Raw genomic sequence first — 19,785 nt, 5'->3', positions numbered from 1 at the left:
TTCATCTCCTGTATATTCCTTTATTGTAGTTGTCAAACCATACTGCAATGATATGCTTATTTATTAGGTGCATCTAATAGATTAATACCTTCATTAGGACACAAGTTACGTTGTAGCATCTTTGTAGACCGAGTGTTTAGCACAGTGGCTGGCACACGGATGAATAAATGATTAGATGTGAGACAATAAATAGCTAAATATCTCTGGTCACCTTCCAGAAGTAGAGTGTCCTCTCTAAGCATGGCATTAATTCTGAGCAACATTATATTTCTGGGGTATCATGGTTAATATTTCAATACTACATAAGTAATTTCAGAGGATTATTTTAGATTTTAAATACTCATAATCTGTGACCTTGAATTTTCTCTCTAAGCATGGCATTAATTCTGAGCAACATTATATTTCTGGGGTATCATGGTTAATATTCCAATACTACATAAGTAATTTCAGAGGATTATTTTAGATTTTAAATACTCATAATCTGTGACCTTGAATTTTATCATTCTGTTTTCTGTCCTTCAACGTCTCAACTACAAACTACAAGAATATGTTTGAATTCCCATTTACTTCACTGATGAAAGTTGCAAAGGTCTTTGATTAAGCTTCACTGAAGTGCATATGCATAATCTTAGTACTTTAAAATGTTGACCCACTAATATAACAGATGAATTTTATTTCTCATGGGCAGCTATTCTTGCTAAACTCTCTCAAGTGAATAGAAAATGTTAATCATGCTCAACTGCAGGAGAATTTAAGGCTTCTCCCATTTATTTTTTTCTACTCTACATGAATAAAAACTTTCTAAAATGTGATAAAACCACCTTATCACCAAAGCTACTTTAACGAAAAAGTGTTCTGTAGAAACTGACTAGAAATGCACACATTTGCTATGCAACAGCATGATAAAATGGTAATTTTTCAAATTCTAAGTAAAACTAATACCGAAATTTATTTTTATCCTACAGAGTGCAACTACTGGGCACCAGGAAAATTAACTTTAAAAAGAATGTTGAAATTGTGAAACAAATACTGAAGAGCATGCCAATTCAGTTAGGAATTTAGCCTTCAGAATGAAGGAAAAATAATCATAGGTTAACATTAAGATGGACCCCCTGTTGTGCTTAGATATTGAAGGTTTAAACTTTAGCTGTGCACAGCTTTCTATGTGAGGATTGGTCTCAACCTTAGTATTTTTTGTGGTTGCCTATTTATTTGTTTGTACTAGGGGAGAAAACTCATGATGATCTTTTTTGTTATTGAAACTATATAGGATCTCATTTAGCATCAACTCTAGGTCACAAGTGATATATTTTTCCTTTCAGTTCCAAGAAACACTGGACAAAGCAGAATAAAATAAAGCTCAATTAATATTTTAAGAAATATTTGAGTGGATATGTGGTTTTAAAAAAACAAGCATCTTTAATACATATAAGAGTAAATTGTTTTTGATATATATACTTTGTTGTTTTTAACATTAAAATTTGAAGTTAATTTTAAATGTTTTTGGTAAAAAAATTGAAATTGAGTCACCATGTATGATAAAGGATGGGAAAACAAACTTAGTGATACATCTGGTTTTAGTTAAAACTTGGAAAATAAATACATGCACTTTTATTTGAGTTAATTATATGATGTCTTCTATAAAACTGTTACTTTTTAACAAACCTTAGAATATTAATATTTTCTATAAAATATGAGGCAATGAATGACAGAAGCAATGGCATTTATTGTACTATAATATCATTTCTGTAACTTTTATGTAATTATAATTCAAAATATTCACAACATTATCCAATTTTAAATAATTAAACTTACTTCCCCCCTCTCTCAGTCAATCATAGCTGTCCTGATGATCAGTTTAAATGCCAGAATAATCGCTGCATCCCCAAGAGATGGCTTTGTGATGGAGCTAATGATTGTGGAAGCAATGAAGATGAATCCAGTCAAACTTGTGCAGGTAAAGTTTTGGCTGGGTATACACATACATCTCCTTTAAAGTTAATCTCCATAAAAATGAAGGTCAATGCTTTGAACTAAGCTGACTGTTTTAGTGTGGATGATCTGATTATTGCAGTAGTAAATGAATTCAGATTTTGATGCCACAAAGGCTAGAATACAAATTATCTTTTACTTAATCCTTTGCTATGACAGTGTTTTCCAAAGTAATGTGGCACTTCATCTACCCATATGGGTCAACTATTGATACACTACTTGTAAAAGACTTGCTCCTTCTAAATCTTACTAAGCAGTGGAGATTGAGGTTTGTTAGCATGCTGCGGTATAGACTGTCTCAGAAGGAGGATTTTTTTTTAACCTTGAAAAAAATAATTTATCATTTTTTTTAGTGTATACGGAATACCTCTGAGAATAGTTCTCTTTTTATGACAAATTACTTATATAAAGTAGTTTTTTTTTTTCCCATGGAGAGACAAGACCATTGAGCCTATTTATATTTCCATATAATCTATTCCATTGTAATAAATCATTGAATCCCTAGCCAGATTCTCATTGAATGGAAATATACAGCTTGTGGTACAGTTTACAACAGAGTGCCAGAAAAGTCATTATTCATCAGATAAATGTTGAAAAATGATTCTGACTGGTAGCATCTCTTTAAATGATAAAGAAAACATAGTGTATTTGATGACTTATGTTGAGATGATCTATAAAAATTTATTTTTTAAAACCATTATATACTGCAACATCAAAACACATTAACCACCCCATAAACTCTTTCCCTATTTGCCAAAGCAAGGCTTACTAAATACACATTATTATAAAGTACTAGAGAAAACTGTAGAACAGCATATAAAGAAAAGACACAGAGGCCAAGGAGACTGGTTTCTACTTTTGGTTTTGCCACTGGTTTTCTCTTGGAAAGACTTATACCTCTCTGCACCTTAATTTCCTCATGCATTTCTTTCAGCTTTGTAAGAGTATGGACTAACTATAAATTGTTTCCAAAGAGCTTCTCCCTTTCTACTTTCTGCCTCAATGAATTTGACTGCTCTGAGTGCTTCATATAAGTGGAATCATATAGTGTTTGTCTTTTTCTGACTGGCTTAGTTGTATAAAATAAAAACATGCATACTACTTGGAAAAAAGAAAAAGAGCTTCTCACTACATACAAAACAACAGTGACAAGAGCAAAACAGTCATCATTTCAAAATTCTAACCTACATCTTATACTCAGCTTTTTTTATAGTGACAAATTTACTGAGGACCCATTTATTCCCTTGTCCTTTGATTAAAAACCTCATCTGACATTTTAGAATATCTGAATTTTTTAAAAGGGTGTGTGTGTGTGTGTGTGATAAGATTGTTTCATAAAAGACTTTCTAAGAGAAAAGAACATCTAGAGACCATCTGGTCTTAGATCCTTACCTTCACAGACACTCGTTTTATATATGAAGCATGGGGGAAGGGACTTGTCTAAACTTACATCACTGACAAGAGTTTAGGGGAAACTCAATCCATGAGTTTACTCTTCAAGGCCATTGCTCTTTAAACCAAACTACATTACCCTAAGATTAGCTAGAAATTTAGGTATGGTCAATTTAACTTTGCTCGGATTGCTCTTGCAATATGACTATAATTTATAATAAAGCGTTTTACTAAGCCAGGGCAATTATTATTCTTTTAAGGTTAAGGTTCAATTCAGAGATTATGCTTCTTTACATCTTAGTACTTGGAAGGAAATGTTGACCCTTTAACATAGCAGATGTATATGCATAGCTAAGCAGATAGATCTGCTTTCACCTTAAAATAGAAAATATTGTTAACTCAGTTTATAATACCATGTTTTCATTTCTACTAGATTTTTTAAATCTGCTTGTTTCTACATGGTTTTTAAAAGAAACTCTGTGGTACTCTAGCTATTTACAGCAGTAAAAGGGGAAATGTTTATGTGGAAGAGCAAATAAACCAGTCAATCCTAATTAGTAAAATTTCCAAGAAACTTAAGTCCTGTGGTTCACTAGGAAACAGAGCATAACTTTCTTAAGTGCCAGTTTTAGTGATACCAGCTGAAGTCTGCCACTCACTACTAGATCTACTTGTGGGTGAATTTACAATAGCTATTATGGCTATTGGACACCTAAAGACAGGAATAAAAAGAGCAAAGAGAAAAATAAATATCCCTTTTAGCTTTGATAACTGTGAAGTCTGTGATCATGTTACATTGTACTTCCATTTCATTCTTACCAGAATGAATAAATAGGTCACATAGCTTACCATACTGGAAAAAAATCACAGATTTATATAGACCATTTCCCTGGCTGGATCATTTCTACCCTAGATATAGGTGCATATATGGACATGTGTCCTAGATAAAAAGACTTCCCAATGGGGGGTTATTTTGTAATCGAGTTCACTATCCTGTAGTCATTAACAGTGTGACGATTTTATGTCTAAGAGAAAATAAAAAGCCTATTTCTTATTTTGGTCCTTTGGGATTTCTTCTTCATGAATTAATTATTTTAATAAATATTTATCAAGACATCGATGATAGAATAAAAAAAAAACCTTTTCCTAAAAAATGTAAAGGTGAAGATTGGGAGAAAGATATATAAACAGGCTATTCTTGTGCAGTATTCAAAGTGCTAAGTTTAACCACATGGGAGTACGTAGGAAGAGTAACAGATTTAGTGTTTGGCTATCTGGGAAGACTTCCTAAAGGAAGCAGTGTTCAAGCTAAGACTTAAAAAAAGTGTAAGAAAAATTCTTGTCCAATAATTGCAAAGATGTTCATACCTTCAAGTCTGTAATTCCATTTCTTGGTTTATACTTTAATAACTGTGCACAAGGAAACATGAGTAAGACGGTACATTGCCCTAGCAATAGAATTAGGGGAAAATTGAAGCAACTAAAATGTTCATCGGTAGGAGAATGGGTAGATATATTGTGTTATAGTCATACAATAGAATGCTATTCTTAATTAAAATGAATGAAATAGAACTCAAATAAAAACAGGAATGAACTTCAAAAAAAGTTAAACAAAAACCTGGGTTGAAGAATATAAAAAAATACCATTTATATGAAGTATAAAAATACAAAATAATTTTATATAGTGATTATGAATTCATAAATGTGTAGAAATAGTATTAAAAATATGTCTGGAAATGAAAAAAAAAAATGAAAGCGAATTAAGGACAGTAGTTATTCCTGGAAAGGGAAGGAGGGAAATGTTATTGCGAATTATGAATTCATAAATGTGTAGAAATAGTATTAAAAATATGTCTGGAAATGAAAAAAAAAATGAAAGCGAATTAAGGACAGTAGTTATTCCTGGAAAGGGAAGGAGGGAAATGTTATTGCGGAAGATTACATTTCTTCAAATGTAACTATAGTACATTTTTTCTTAAATAAAACAAAACAAAAATCTGTACCAAATATTGAAAAAAACGAAGATGTGATATAGCCACATGATAGTAAATAGGTGTTAGTATTATTTCCTCTACCTTTCTAGGTGATTAGAAATATCTGACTGGAAAAAAAAAAAGATCAATTGACTGGCATAGATTGTCTATGGCGGGGTGAAGCCAATAATGGGAGAGAGGGTTGGAGAATGTTCTCAGAAGAGGAAACAGCACATACACAAGGAGCAAGCGACACAGTCAAGGGCTTGGGAGCCATTCTCCCACAGCATCCAAAATATTTTTATCTACTTATAAGGGAGACCAAGAGGCCAAAGATAAAAAGTAGTTAGACTTGAAATTCTTTTTCCTCATAGTAACCATGATAATTCTTAGATTCAAGTGTAGACAATTTCAGACCAGTATTTCCCCACCACAGAGCTCTGATTAGATTACATAATATTTGTTGTTCTCACATTCTCCACCAGTTTTGACTAAATTCTTACTAGACAGGTATAATTGCATTTAAAAAAAAAAACAAACTAATGTATTAGAAATCAGACTCTTTTATAAGACAAAGTAAAGAATGCATTTTGATATGACATAGGTTTTGTTTAAATAAAATGCTTTGATTAAAATGCAGCAAAGGTGTCCTCCCCTGTATAGTTCTGTGCATTGTGGGATTTCTCACTGCTATATGGCTGCAGGAGAAGCATGATTAGTGATAGGAAGAAATATTCATATTGTGACCAGAAATCTCTAATTCATCTACTACATATTAATAATTCTGTTGGAGGAGGGGTAAATTTCCTTTTCCTTAAGGCAACATTTGCTAAAAATTAGAGTCCTCTGGCGCTGCTCTGCTAATCTCACCTCCAAACTAATCCATGCCTGGTGGAGACAAAAACTGAAAAAGTAAAAGTTGTTCTTTCTTTATACAGATCTATTGATTAGGAAATGATGATTTAATCAATATGGGTATACCACGTAGAGAGACAATACTTACAGATTTGTGGAATAAAACATTTTCGTCATCTGAAACCAGTTAAATTTGCCTGGGAGACTAAGCAAATAATTTTCTCCATGATTAGAACACACAGTGAATTCATATAATTTCAAGGCATACTTTCCCTCAGTAATAATCCAGTGAATGCTCTTTGGAATAATAAATCATAACAGTTCCTCCAGCTTCAGAGTTAATGACGTGACAACACAAGCTTGCACATCACAATGTGCGATAAGTCATACACAATGTGAGATAGGGTCTTAGAAATTCTTTCTCACTCTCCTCTGTAATCACCATAGCTCTCCTAATGAAAGCAAACAATCTAAGAAAACTTTGCTAGAATTAAATTTGAACTATACAGTGACGTGAGAATGCCAAATAAAAGGATATTGGATTCAGTAAATTTAATGTGATCAATTAGCATTTAATGGAGATGAAAATATCTGATAATGTATTTTTATTTAAATCAAGAAAGACTGAAGAGTGAAATACGTAGAGAATAAAGGAGAAGGGAGAGATATAGAGAAGGAAAGAACACAGGAGGGAAGGAAGTTAGGGAGGAAAGAAGGAAAGAACATCCTATCACTATAATCCCCTTAAAAAGCTATTTATTTCTTTACAAATACAAGTCAACAAGGCAGAGGATATGTTACTTTTCATTTCAGCTTTTGGACCTGAGTGTGTACTTTTTTTTTTCTTTTTCCTTTTTATTATTATTTTTTCACTTTTTGTGTTGAAATATAATTGATTATACGTATTTGTGGGGTACAGGGTTCATGATCAGTATTTCTGTGCAATATGTAATGTTCAAATCAGGATAATTAGCATATTCATCATTACAAAACATGGTCATTCTTTGTGCCCATTAACCAATTTCTCTCGAACCCGTCTTCCCCTTTCCTACCTCTAGTAACCACAGTTCTGTTCTTTCCTTCTGAAAGTTCAATGTAGTTCTGTTCTTTTCTGAAAGTTCAATGTTCTTTCCTTGTGAAAGTTCTATAGTGATTCTTTCTTTCTCTTTCTTTCTTTCCCTCTCTCTTTTTAGCTTCCACTTATGAGTGAGGACATGCAGTATTTCTCTTCTTGTGCATGGCTTACTTCACACACTTTCCTTATCCAGTTGCCTAACAATGGACATTTAAATTGGTTCCAACTCTTGGCTATTGTAAAGAGATCTGTGATAAACATGGGAGTGCAGGTCTCCCTCCAACATGATGATTTCCATTCCTTTGGGTATATACTCAGTAGTGGGATTGCTGGATCATATGGCAGTTCTATCTGAAGTTGTTCGAGAAGTCTCCATACTGTTTTCTGTCATGGCTGCACTAATTTACAATCCTACCAATAATGTAGAAAGGTTTCCCTTTTTTTGCATCCTCTCCAGCATTTGCTATTCTCTGCCTTTTTGATAACAGCCAGTCTAACTGGGGTGAGATGATATCTCAATGTGATTTTGCATTTGCATTTCTCTGACAATTAGTGGTGTTGAACATTTATTCATGTACCTGTTTACCATTTGTTTGTCTTCCTTAAAGAAATGTCTATTCAGCTCCTTTGCCCATTTTTTAGGCGGGTTATTGGTTTTTTGAGTGTTAAGTTGTTTGAGTGGATACTTTAATGATAACTTCAGAATGTATCCCATTCATAAGGCAATAACAATATCCTCGGCTAAAATAAATGGATTCAAACATTGCAGGTTTTATTTGGAGGTGGTTATTATAAGGCTAACAGGACATTCTCAAATATCCCTTAATCTTATGTTTATAGTGACTAAACTTGTTGCAGAATAGCTCCCTGAGTAACATTTGCAGTAAATGAGAAGGATGTTTTTCTTGTTGGCATGTGTATGTTATATTCTGGGAGCAATAAATAATCCAGGCTGAGATTACATAGTTGGTAAATCACTTGGTTTATTTCTACAGAGTCATATGATTCTGACTGACAAAATCATTAGCAGTTTAAGATAATATTTTTGTTGATGGCAAAATCCCCAGTCACTTTCCACTGATTCTTCTACTTTTGAAAACACTAAAAAAATTATTGTTACATAAAGTTGCAAATTTAATTACTCTTGTTTGTATTTATGTATCAGTATGTTTTATTATCATTTGTTTCAGTAATGTATAGTCAAACATTGTGAGGGAGTGAACCAGGTAAGACTTATGCTTTATTTCAGTCATGGCAATGGATTTTTAAGGTTACTGTGGGGAAACTTCATCCATAAATTAGACTTGTATCACACATTTATTAAAAATATAGAGCAAGTAAGTATACATTTTAATAATTTATAATACTTTATATAATACTTTATAATACTTTTAACAGTAGGATAATAAGATTTTTTGACTCCTGTATTTAAATGTCTTTATTTAGAGGATGCATTCTCTGTTTAACTAAAACTTTCTTTTTAAACACTCTGAAATTTAATTTTATAGATAAAATAAGTAGTGCTTATTGACATGGTAAAGAGGACAATAGGAGTTGTGTGGAAGAAAGAAAATCACACAATAAACAATTGCTTGTACTTTTTACATGTGGAATATCTAGAGCCTGGCTGATAAAGCAAGTTGAGCAGTGTTTTCTCTCTCCTTTCCAGTGTCCAGACTAATCGTAATCCAAAAGCTGGCTTGGTCCGCTGCATGGTTTGTCTGTTTTGTAGAAAACTTGATTCCTTTCTTGTTTTTAGCATCCTCATCCAGAGTATACCAAAAAGGTAATGAGCAACGTAAAAGCATTAAGTACGGAGAGAGCTTGGAATCAGAGTCCCAATTCAGATAACAAATGCCGTGAAAACAATATAAAATAGGAAAATAAAGTATGAGCTCATTAAAAACTGCTATCAGGTCTTTGATCAGATTTTTTTAGTAATAGAACTATGGCAAGACCTTGTTATTTATTCTATTGATAATGTATTTGAATCAAAGGAGTTTGGATAAAAGTTCTAGGAAATCCTGCAGACTTTTAAGTGAAATGCTTTTGAAATTAGAATTTTGGAAGATATATGAATTTGTGTATAACTTCGTATAATGTATGCTATACGAAGTTATTACGGGAGTGAAAAATGCCTAAAATTTCAGTAATAATCTAAACAATTATACCAGCAGAAAAATACTTACAGATCTTTCATGAAATGAGGGAAAGAAGGATTAAAAGGACTGCCAAACCTGAAAAATGCCTAAAATTTCAGTAATAATCTAAACAATTATACCAGCAGAAAAATACTTACATATCTTTCATGAAATGAGGGAAAGAAGGATTAAAAGGACTGCCAAACTCTTATTTTCTTAATGAATTTTTACAAAAATCTATGAGAAACATATTACTGTCCACATTTTAAAGATAAAGTAATTGAAATTTAGAGACTTTTAGCAACTTGCTAGAGATCACATGGCTAATAAATAGCAGGATCAGGCGTGCTTGAAACTAAAACCCAACGATTTCATATTGTCTTTGTTTTGGGATCCATGAATGGGGTTCAAATAAAGGGCTGATATTGCCATTTTTCTCTCACGATCAGGCGTGCTTGAAACTAAAACCCAACGATTTCATATTGTCTTTGTTTTGGGATCCATGAACGGGGTTCAAATAAAGGGCTGATATTGCCATTTTTCTCTCACGTATATCTTATTTAAATGCACATATGCCTATAATAAGTTTTGTTCATTGGTGTCTTGGTAAATGTTTTAACATTTCATGGTGGCGAGGAGCCCTGATGTGGTGTACGCCTATTTGTATGTTGTGAATACTCCTACATTAGCCAATATCAAGTTGCCAACATGACTCTCCAAATGTGGAATTAGGAAGAGATATGCAGCAACACACAAGTAGACTTGTATAGTATTGCCTCTATACAGGTGTAACAGATGAAAATAACTTCAAAAGCAATGCAGTAAAATTAGAAAATTATGAATCTCAAGTATTTATTACCTTTGTCAAACATTATTTGTTTAATTATAAATTAAACAATTTAATAATTGCGTTTAACTATTGGCTCATAGAATGCCTGAAAATTTAAAAATCACCTCTATAAGCTGATTCAAGAGTTCTCCAGACACACAACCAGATATGCATATTTTATAACAATTTAGTTGCTAGCTAGTTTAGTTCTGAAGTATAGACCATTTTTATAGAGCATCAGTAAACCACCAGGAGAGGTTAGTCTCAGTACCATTTCTCCTTTTAAATGTAGGAAACATGTTTTTCTCCAAACATGTTTCTCTCTTCAATAACATAATCTACTTTTCAAATTGCTATTTTAAAGTTTACTTTAGAAGAGAAGCTGAAAGAGAAACTCTGGGAGGCACATTCTCATTTTTAAAGTTATAAGAGAGAATGGTACAGATCTCTGTAATAGAAATTACACCTGCACTGAGTACAAAATGACAAAATTTTTTTAAAAAGCAGTCACCCTATTTGACACCACATTATAAATGAATACAGGTTCTACTAATTCTCAGTTTTATTGAGCATCATTATAAAATCCTGACTGACCATAATTCACTTTTGCCATTGTAATAGGCCAAGTTCCCAAAGGTTTAATCCTTCCAGAAGACTCTGTAATCACTTTTTTTTTTCTTTTTACACTTCGGCTCCATGAACAACCTCTGGTACGTTTAATAGCTACTGTTTTACAATGAAATAATATTAAAATTTGGATTTAAAAACATGTAAAGCCTGTGAATAGAAATGATTCTGGTAGTAATTAGAAGCTGAAGGTACTGCTGCTGAGGGTCAATTTTTCAGTAGAATTCACTAGCACCTATTTACAAACCTAATTCATTTTACTTGCATTTGCCTTTATAAGTTGATTGCACATTTTAGGTTGAGGTTATATGTGGGCAAACACTTACATAATTAGGGAAGTCCTCTGAGGATTCTGCCTTAATCTTTAAGCAATTCTTTAACTTTTTTAGGCGTCTTCCCATGCAGAAAGTAGAATCTGTAAATTGATACTGCAAACAGGAGAGCACATATTCAAATTGTGAAGCTTGAGTTAGAAGTGGACCTTGGGTCAAGGAACTGAAGGGTCAATCTCATTTCAAGGAGAAAACCAGAATTGGTTCTCTGCTTTAGCTGTCAATAAAACAGTGATCAGGGGAGCTTTAAAATACCCTGCCCACACCTCATCCCAGACTAATTGAGTAAGAATCTCTACAAGTGAGACCCAAGAATCACTATTTTTAATGCATTCTAACTGGTATGAATGTATACTCAAGTTTGAGAATCATTAACTTGAGCAGTTGTTCTCAAACTTGAGTATACATCATAATCTTATGAAGGGCTTGTTCAAAAACAGATTCCTGGCCTCCATTCCCACAGTCTCTGATCCAGTAAGTCTCAGTTGGGCCCCAGAATTTACATTTCTAACAAATTTCCAGTTGGTGCTGATTCTTATGTTGCTAGTCCAAGAACCACCCACTTAAGGGAACCACCATGAATATTTGATTTTGTTTTACATGCACCTTATGATATAATTATGTTTATATATGTAAAAGTAATTTAAGATGGAAGCAACTATCCATATAAATCTTCTTCCCATTTTCAAATGATCACACTTTGTGTAAGGGTATTCAGTGATTAAATGTAAGAATGTTTCGAAGACACATTTTGTCGTTTAGACAATTTATAGTCAAAACAGTTTAGCTGTTTATTTTAAACTTCAGTTTCACAAGCTTTGGGTTGTTCTTTTATCCAAGTAACTTGACATTACTCACATTTATTATGTTTTAATAAATGTTTTATTATGAGTTGGTAACATCTAATTTGTTTAAAGGGCTTAACTTCAAAAATTACCTAAAGTTTCTTAACAGATTAAAAGATAATTCAATGGAGTAGAATTAAAAATTGACTAAAATTGGCAAAGTTAATATTACTCCATTTTGTGGATGTTAATCTTTTAAATCCCATGAAGATAGTAGAATTCTGCTGTCTCCTGTACTTGAAAACTTACTTGTAAGTGTGCTTATAATCTTACTCCACACCATTAAGGAGCAAAAAAATATTAAAAAAAAAAAAAGAATTGATAAGTGCCAGACACAACAAGGAGAAAGAGAAAAAAAAAAAATCAAAAAAGAAATTGTTACCCAGCTAAGACTGATTAAGTTCTAAGATATTTTCAACAAAATTATTATTAGAAAAACAAAGTTTCTGATTAAGTATATCTATCTATCTATATACGTATATATTAATTTATTTTATTTTATTAGAACAAAACTGCAATGTATGTAACAGGCTTAATGAGGAGCATTAACCCAATGGAGTATTAACATGAAATATGATTATCATGAAGCAGGGCTTTCAACTGCTTTGGGATTCCTTAAAACATCTTGGCAGACAACAATGATTCCAGTAAGTTAGTTTCCATAACTTGGTCCAATCAATTTTGAAGCATTGGTATTCTTCTCCCCCATTGTCAGTTAAACTTCAAGTTCTGGAAACTTGATACATGGAGGGAAATGTGCCCTTCTTCATTCTCTGCTTCCGTCTTGTGTAGCCTCAGCTCTTCAAGCAGAAAGGAAAGATGGAGGAAATGGGTCACATCTCTTCAAGTGGGTCGGGCAGAAACCCAAAACCTCCTTTCTGCTTCTCTGAGTATCACAACCCTCTGCCAAGAGAAATGCAGCTCTCTGAAGAGGTTCTTGTGAGAGAACTTCAGAGAGACCTGGGGTCCTGCCCCTGTTTGGAGTTCCCTAAATTTCCTCCTTCTCTTGTCTTCTCTCTTCTTTGTCTTCTTTATCTCCCTTTTTTAGAGTTCCTTGCACATCTCAAACTCTTTAATCCTCTCTCCCTCATCATTTCTGCCACAGGAGGCATATCTCATAGCTTAAAACTGCTACATTCCCCTTGCTTGGTGGGCTACCCTCTTAATTGCATTACTGATATGACAAAAAAAAAAAAAAGTTTTGCTACCTTTTTTCATTTGTTTGTTTTCCCAAATGTTATGAACAGGTTACTCGTCTAATGACCCATCTGTTGGGCCTGCCGCTGCTCTCCAGTTCTTTCTTATTTTCTAGATACTGGGGAAAAGGGCCAGTCCACTTTCTGAGAAACATCTAATTGGTTCATTTTTCTCAGACACCACAAAATTTCAAGAATGATTCTCTCCTTCCCTTGAAACTACTGATATCTCCACAAGGTTCACTTCTTGTCTCTCCACAAGGTAGACTTGTGGAGTGCTCTGCTATGGATGTGGATTTGTCCCAAATACTGGTTTCCCTCTATAGACTGTGGGATATTTAGTGTCTTCTTAATATCAGATCTAAGTGGGCTTGCACCATGGTGAAAGGAAGAATCCTACTGTCGTAGTTATTTGTTCACTGAATTCACTAATTTTCCTCTGTCTCCTTCTTCCTTTCTTCCTACTTATCTTCTATTAAAGCAGGTTGGCACATGCCGACTGTGTACACAAAGACACACACATTTGTTCATTGCATGGAAGTTTAGAAAGAATAAGAAAAATTATCTTTAAAATATACATTATTAATAAGGAAACTGAAGCACTGAAAGTTGTATGTCCAAAGCTGCAGAATGTGATAGTAGATGTTGCAAGCATTGGAGCTCAGTCCCATTCTCTCCTAGTTGCCTTTTCTCATGGGATCATAGACTTTGGTTGTTGACTGAGATGCTATCTAATTCAACACCTTATCCAATACAGGAATCCTTCTAGAACTAGTTCCAGAGATGCTTACACCGTTTTGTTTGAATATTTTCAGGAACAAGGAACTGACCATTTCACAGGGTAGTTAATTCTACTGTTGGGCAGTAATCAATTGTCAGAATACTCTTCCTTTGTGGAGTCAACATCTGCCTTTCTAAAGATTTTACTCTTTCATACTTGTTCTGTTCTGTGACAGTCCAAATCAATTACTTCATCTCCAGTATGGCTCTTAAGAAAACTGAAGATACCATCATGTCCATTTAAACATTCTCTTTTATAGGTTAAACATACCATTTCCTTAAACTTTTTCTTATATAATCATTTTTGTAGGGTATTTCCCTATCAATTGCCCAACTACTCATTCACTTGGATTTTCATTGATCTTATTAAAATGTATGGCCTAAACTGGGCAGGTAATGTTCAGTGTGTATAGAGATTCAGTTTTGCAAGATGAAAAAGTTCTAGAGATCAGTTGCACAACAATATAAATACAGTTAACACTACTGAACTATACAGTTAAATAGTTAAGACATTAAATATACTTTTATGTGCTTTTACCATAATTGAAAAAAATTCAGGGCCTAGAATTCAACAGAAGATCATATCCCATGTGTGGTATTTCTAACAGCAGATTATAGTGGGCTTATTACCTTCAGTAGTTTAGATTGTAGACTTCTATTAAGGTGGTCTTGGATCCCAGCCTAATGTAACTGATATGTTGAGTTCCCAGTCAACTAAAATACTTAAGCTTTTGTTAAGTATTTTTTAATTGCTCCTTTTGGATACTTCCAATGTTTACATTTCAGTTATTTTAAGTTTTATTTTGATGGCCTTCTGATTCTCCCTTATCTTCACATTTCAGAACATGTACACAGGTGAGGTCCTCTTCTCTCCAGGCTGTCATTCTTAGATCTTCATCCTCTTGTAGCTCTTAACCTCCTTGAAATTTTGCACTTTTGAATCCATCATTCGTTACGCTAATGGTGTCTCCCAGTTTTGTGTAATTCAAAGATTTAATAAGCATAACTTTTAAGACTTTAACCAAATCATAGTGGCAATGTCATGGACCTTTTGGTGAGCAATTAATAACATCTTCCTGGGGAAAACTGATCTAATAATTAGAACTCTGTGGATATACTTTTGAACCAACTACTCATCCACCTAAATTTGTTGTCATCTTGCATGTATGATACTTTCATTTATCATGGGAACATTTCTCAAAAATATTGCTAAAAATACAGCAATACTTTGTTTATGGCATTTTCAAAGTTATTAGTTTGGAATGATGTGATTTTACTTTATTTATGATGAAATAGTCTTTTGATAAATACTGACAAAGTACTCTTTTAACAAGTATATCCTAGAAATATTGTCAGAGATTTACATAAACTCCTTTTTATACTTTCCAAATTTTCACTCAGTTTTGGAATTCAGACAATATTATTTGCCTTTTTACCCCATTTTTATTCATCCTTCCCATTTTCCATCAATTCCCAAATCAGTCAATATTCTGAGATCAAAAATGTTTGATGTTTTATTACTTGTTTGATAGCTTTTCTCAGTAGGAAGATAAACTCGTTTTTAGCAATGAGGTGCTCTGTTTTCTTTTTCTTTCCCTTCTGATTTGGATTTTTAATTTCCTCTCAATCTTGTTTGTTCCACTTTCAAATCTGACATTATTTTTAATAAAAAATATAGAAACCAAAGAAATTGAGAAGCTCTTTTTCCTTCCTGTGTCCTGCAGATTTATGCTTTGTATCCCAGACTGCCTTGTTCCATTTTTTTCCTTGTTCCATACGTTTATGTTTAAACATTCTCGTTATTTTTGTTCAGCAATGGTATGCGAGCTTCTGCTGTTTTCTTGTTATTCCTGTAAGCACATGGCATTATTTTGCATCTCTCTTTGGTTACGATTCCCTCTTTTGTATATACTTGACTCATAAGACCCAGTGTGCAGAAAGTGGGAGGTTAAGTAAACCATGGTGGAGTACACTGAAAGCCATAGGCAGAAATTATTAAAAACAGGTTTCAGTTCATTGATCTAACTCGGTATTTCCCCAATTTCTTGCTTGAGGATATGAATCACCTGTGGTGCTTGTTGCTGAGGAAAGTTCCCAGGCTCTTATCCCCTTCCCATAGATTCCCATTCAGTAGGTCTTGGATGGGATCCAGGAATCTGTATTTTTGGGAAAAGCATCTCATGTGATTCTTATCCTAAAACAAGATTAGAGAATTTAAACTCTGTGATTTCAGCATTTTCTACAAATTAGTACTTGTTAGGGCTACCACAACAAATGCCCATAAATATGAGGCCTTAAAACAACAGAATTTGCTCTTTCACGGTTCTGGAGGTGAAAAATCCAAAACCAAGGTAGCATCAGTTTTCTCTGAAGGCTCTAGGGGAGAATTCTTATGTGCCTCTTTCACTTTCTGGTGGTATTCTTTGGCTTGTGGCAGCCTAGTTCCATCTCTGCCTCTGTCTTCTCTGCCTTCATCTTCACATGGTCTTCTTACCTGTGTCTCTTTCAAATTCCCCTCTCCTTTCTCTTATAAGACACTGGTGCTGGATTTAAGGCCCATCCTTAATCCAGGATGATCTCATCCTGAGATCCTTAACTTAATTATATCTGCAGAGACCCTCTTTCTGAATAATGTCACACTCACAGGTGCTGGGTTGAGGGTTGGACATGTATCTTTGATACATACAATTCAACCCACTGCACCTGGAGAACTTTATTATACCCATACAACTTTATTATACCCATACCATCAATTAAATTATGATGGAGAATCAGGCACAGGTAGTTTTTAAAACCTGTCCAGATGATTCTAAATTGCATCCAAGTTTGTGAAACACTTTCCTAATGGCTATGATTTCGTCCTTGCTTCCTGGATGATTTCTTACACAATCTCTGTGTTATATCCATCCATCTAACCCTCAGTTGATCTTGCTTTTCCATCGTGTCTAGAACTCTGCACTACCAGAAGTAATCTGCTGCCTTACCAGCCACTGGGCAGTAATAATTCTAATTGCCTTTATTGCACTGACAGAAATGTAGCCCTTTAAATTTCTATCAAGAGTAAACCTGAATTCTTTAGAGACTTCAGCAGCGTTGGTTTTCTCAGTGGTAAAAACAAATGTACACACACACACACACACACACACACACACAGATGGGTGTATATATACATATACAGTCCTGTACACACACGCAGACATATATATATGTAAATCAGGGGTCAAATGAGTTAATATATGTAAAAATGTAGATAATGGTCAGCATATAGTAGTCATTCAATAAAAGTTTAGCTATAGATTTGTCTTCTTTTTCTTTTTTCTTCCTTAAAAATAATTTTCTGTTCTCAAGTGGAAATATACATATTTTTTCAACTGTTGTTGTGGTTCGCAAATTGAAATTATTTCATAAAATAGCAACATTTCCTGAACCCTTAATTTTTTAAATATTAAATTTTGTTTTGAAAGCTGTCAGATATAGAAGTCCTGCATAGATCCAGCAAACATATCACTTCTATCATGCTGAGTTGGCAATTTGAAAACAGAAGCTATGTGCATATTTTCCTAAGATGCAACCAGTGTGTTAGAAAGTAATTTGTGTCACTGTAACTTTTTGTCATTGACACCAAAGTATTTTCTTAGGGCAGATGTAAGGTCTCAACCTACCTCTATACCTTGGTGCAGTATTTTTTAAAGAGTTCACTTTGCCTACAGAATGGCTCCTCTGCTTGGCTGCATAGCCCCAGCCATGAGCTGCAGTTTGCTGTGTAGCTGTAGAAGCATTTCTCTCTCCTGTTCCTTTCAGTCCTTGGTGAGTGAGCTTTGTACACTGCCAGAAAGGCAGTCAGATGTAACTTCTTGAGCCATCCTGAGCCAGACTCCTTTTCAGAGTTTCCACTATAGTGTTTTATTGATTCATTCTCCAAATATTAATGTCTTGTCATCTAGATTCACATTAGACTAAATCTGGTGTTTTAATTCACTGTGTTCTAGATGCTGGGTTTCAGGGGAAGACGAGAAGGCAAATTTTCTGCTCTCAGAGATTGGGGGATAGGGGGAGAACACCTTACTAAGTAGAAAAGGACACTTTTACATTATTTGCACATATGTGGATTTTTAAAAGATTGCTGCATTCTTTTTAACAGATAAGTTATACTTTTTTTCTGCTTTGGTGTGTATAAATTTGTACACTACTATAGAGTCCTTACACAGTACTAAAATTCTGGGTTCAATATATGTTCAGACTCTAGTCAATTTCTCTTGCAATGTTTAAAACAAAGATGTGTATATATGTGTGTGTATGTTAGTGTATTTAGCCAGAGAAAATCATATAATATAAGAATGCTTACAATAAAAAACAGGTAGTCATTCTACCTCACCCATTTTACTACTACTAGTGGCAACTATTTTTAACTCTTAGCCAAATTTTCTGGTCACTACCTCCACTGTTTTTGTAATATATTTACGTACTATTTCCTGACTTCTTAAAATTATATTTATCTCTTAGTGTCATGCCTCCAGCTTTATTTATTTATTTATTTTTGTTCAGGATTTCTTTCGCTATTTGGGGTCTTTTGCTGTTCCATATGAATGTTTGAATTGCTTTTTCTATTTCTGTGCAGAATGTCATTGGGATTTTGATGGGGATTGCATTGAATCTGTAGATTGCTTTGGGTAGAATGGACATTTTCATGATGTTCATTCTTCCTATCCAAGAGCATGGTATGTCTTTCCACCTTTTTGTGTCCTCTTTAATTTCTTTCAGTAGTTTTGTAGTTCTCAGTGTAGCGATCTTTCACCTCCTTGGTTAAATTGATACCTCGGTATTTTATTTTTTGGTAGCTATTGTAAATGGGCTTGATTTATTGATTTCTTTTTCTGCTAGTTTGTTATTGGAGTGTAAAAATGCTATTGATTTTTGGGTCTTCATTTTGTAGCCTTCACCATTACTGAAATTGTTAATCAGCTGTACGAGCTTTTTGGTAGAGTCTATAGGTTTTTCTACATATAAGATCATGTCATCAACAAACAAGGACAGTTTGACTTTGTCCTCTCCAATCCGGATGCCGTTTTTTTTCTTTCTCTTGCTTGATTGCTCTGGCTAGTACTTCCAATACTGTGTTAAATAGGAGTAGTGAGAGTGGGCATCCTTGTCTTGTTCCTGTTCTTAAGGAAAAAGCTGAAAGCTTTTTTTTTCCCATTCAGGATGGTCTTTCCACCTTTTTGTGTCCTCTTTAATTTCTTTCAGTAGTTTTGTAGTTCTCAGTGTAGAGATCTTTCACCTCCTTGGTTAAATTGATACCTCGGTATTTTATTTTTTGGTAGCTATTGTAAATGGGCTTGATTTCTTGATTTCTTTTTCTGCTAGTTTGTTATTGGAGTGTAAAAATGCTATTGATTTTTGGGTCTTCATTTTGTAGCCTTCACCATTACTGAAATTGTTAATCAGCTGTACGAGCTTTTTGGTAGAGTCTATAGGTTTTTCTACATATAAGATCATGTCATCAACAAACAAGGACAGTTTGACTTTGTCCTCTCCAATCCGGATGCCGTTTTTTTCTTTCTCTTGCTTGATTGCTCTGGCTAGTACTTCCAATACTGTGTTAAATAGGAGTAGTGAGAGTGGGCATCCCTGTCTTGTTCCTGTTCTTAAGGAAAAAGCTGAAAGCTTTTTTTTTCCCATTCAGGATTATATTGGTGATTGGTTTGTCATAAATGGCTTTCATTGTATTGAGATAATTTCCTTCTGTAC

The 19,785-nt window shown here is 33.9% G+C and overlaps 1 protein-coding gene across 1 annotated transcript in view; it reads left to right on the top strand.

The window, feature by feature from the left end:
* LOC103604074 (low-density lipoprotein receptor-related protein 1B-like) overlaps positions 1 to 19,785 on the top strand; it is a gene marked incomplete at its 3' end in the record, with an annotated part of 152,863 nt that overhangs the window by 63,824 nt on the left and 69,254 nt on the right. The window contains exon 10 of the mRNA XM_008588666.1: positions 1,832 to 1,957. Coding sequence (XP_008586888.1) covers positions 1,832 to 1,957 — 126 coding nt within the window. The remainder of the gene's footprint in view (positions 1 to 1,831; positions 1,958 to 19,785) is intronic.

This window comes from Galeopterus variegatus, unplaced genomic scaffold (assembly GCF_000696425.1).
Source record: "Galeopterus variegatus unplaced genomic scaffold, G_variegatus-3.0.2 Scaffold4948, whole genome shotgun sequence".
Classification (NCBI taxonomy): domain Eukaryota; kingdom Metazoa; phylum Chordata; class Mammalia; order Dermoptera; family Cynocephalidae; genus Galeopterus; species Galeopterus variegatus.
Note: the sequence above shows the minus strand (reverse complement) of the source record. Positions and strands in the feature narration are given on the sequence as shown.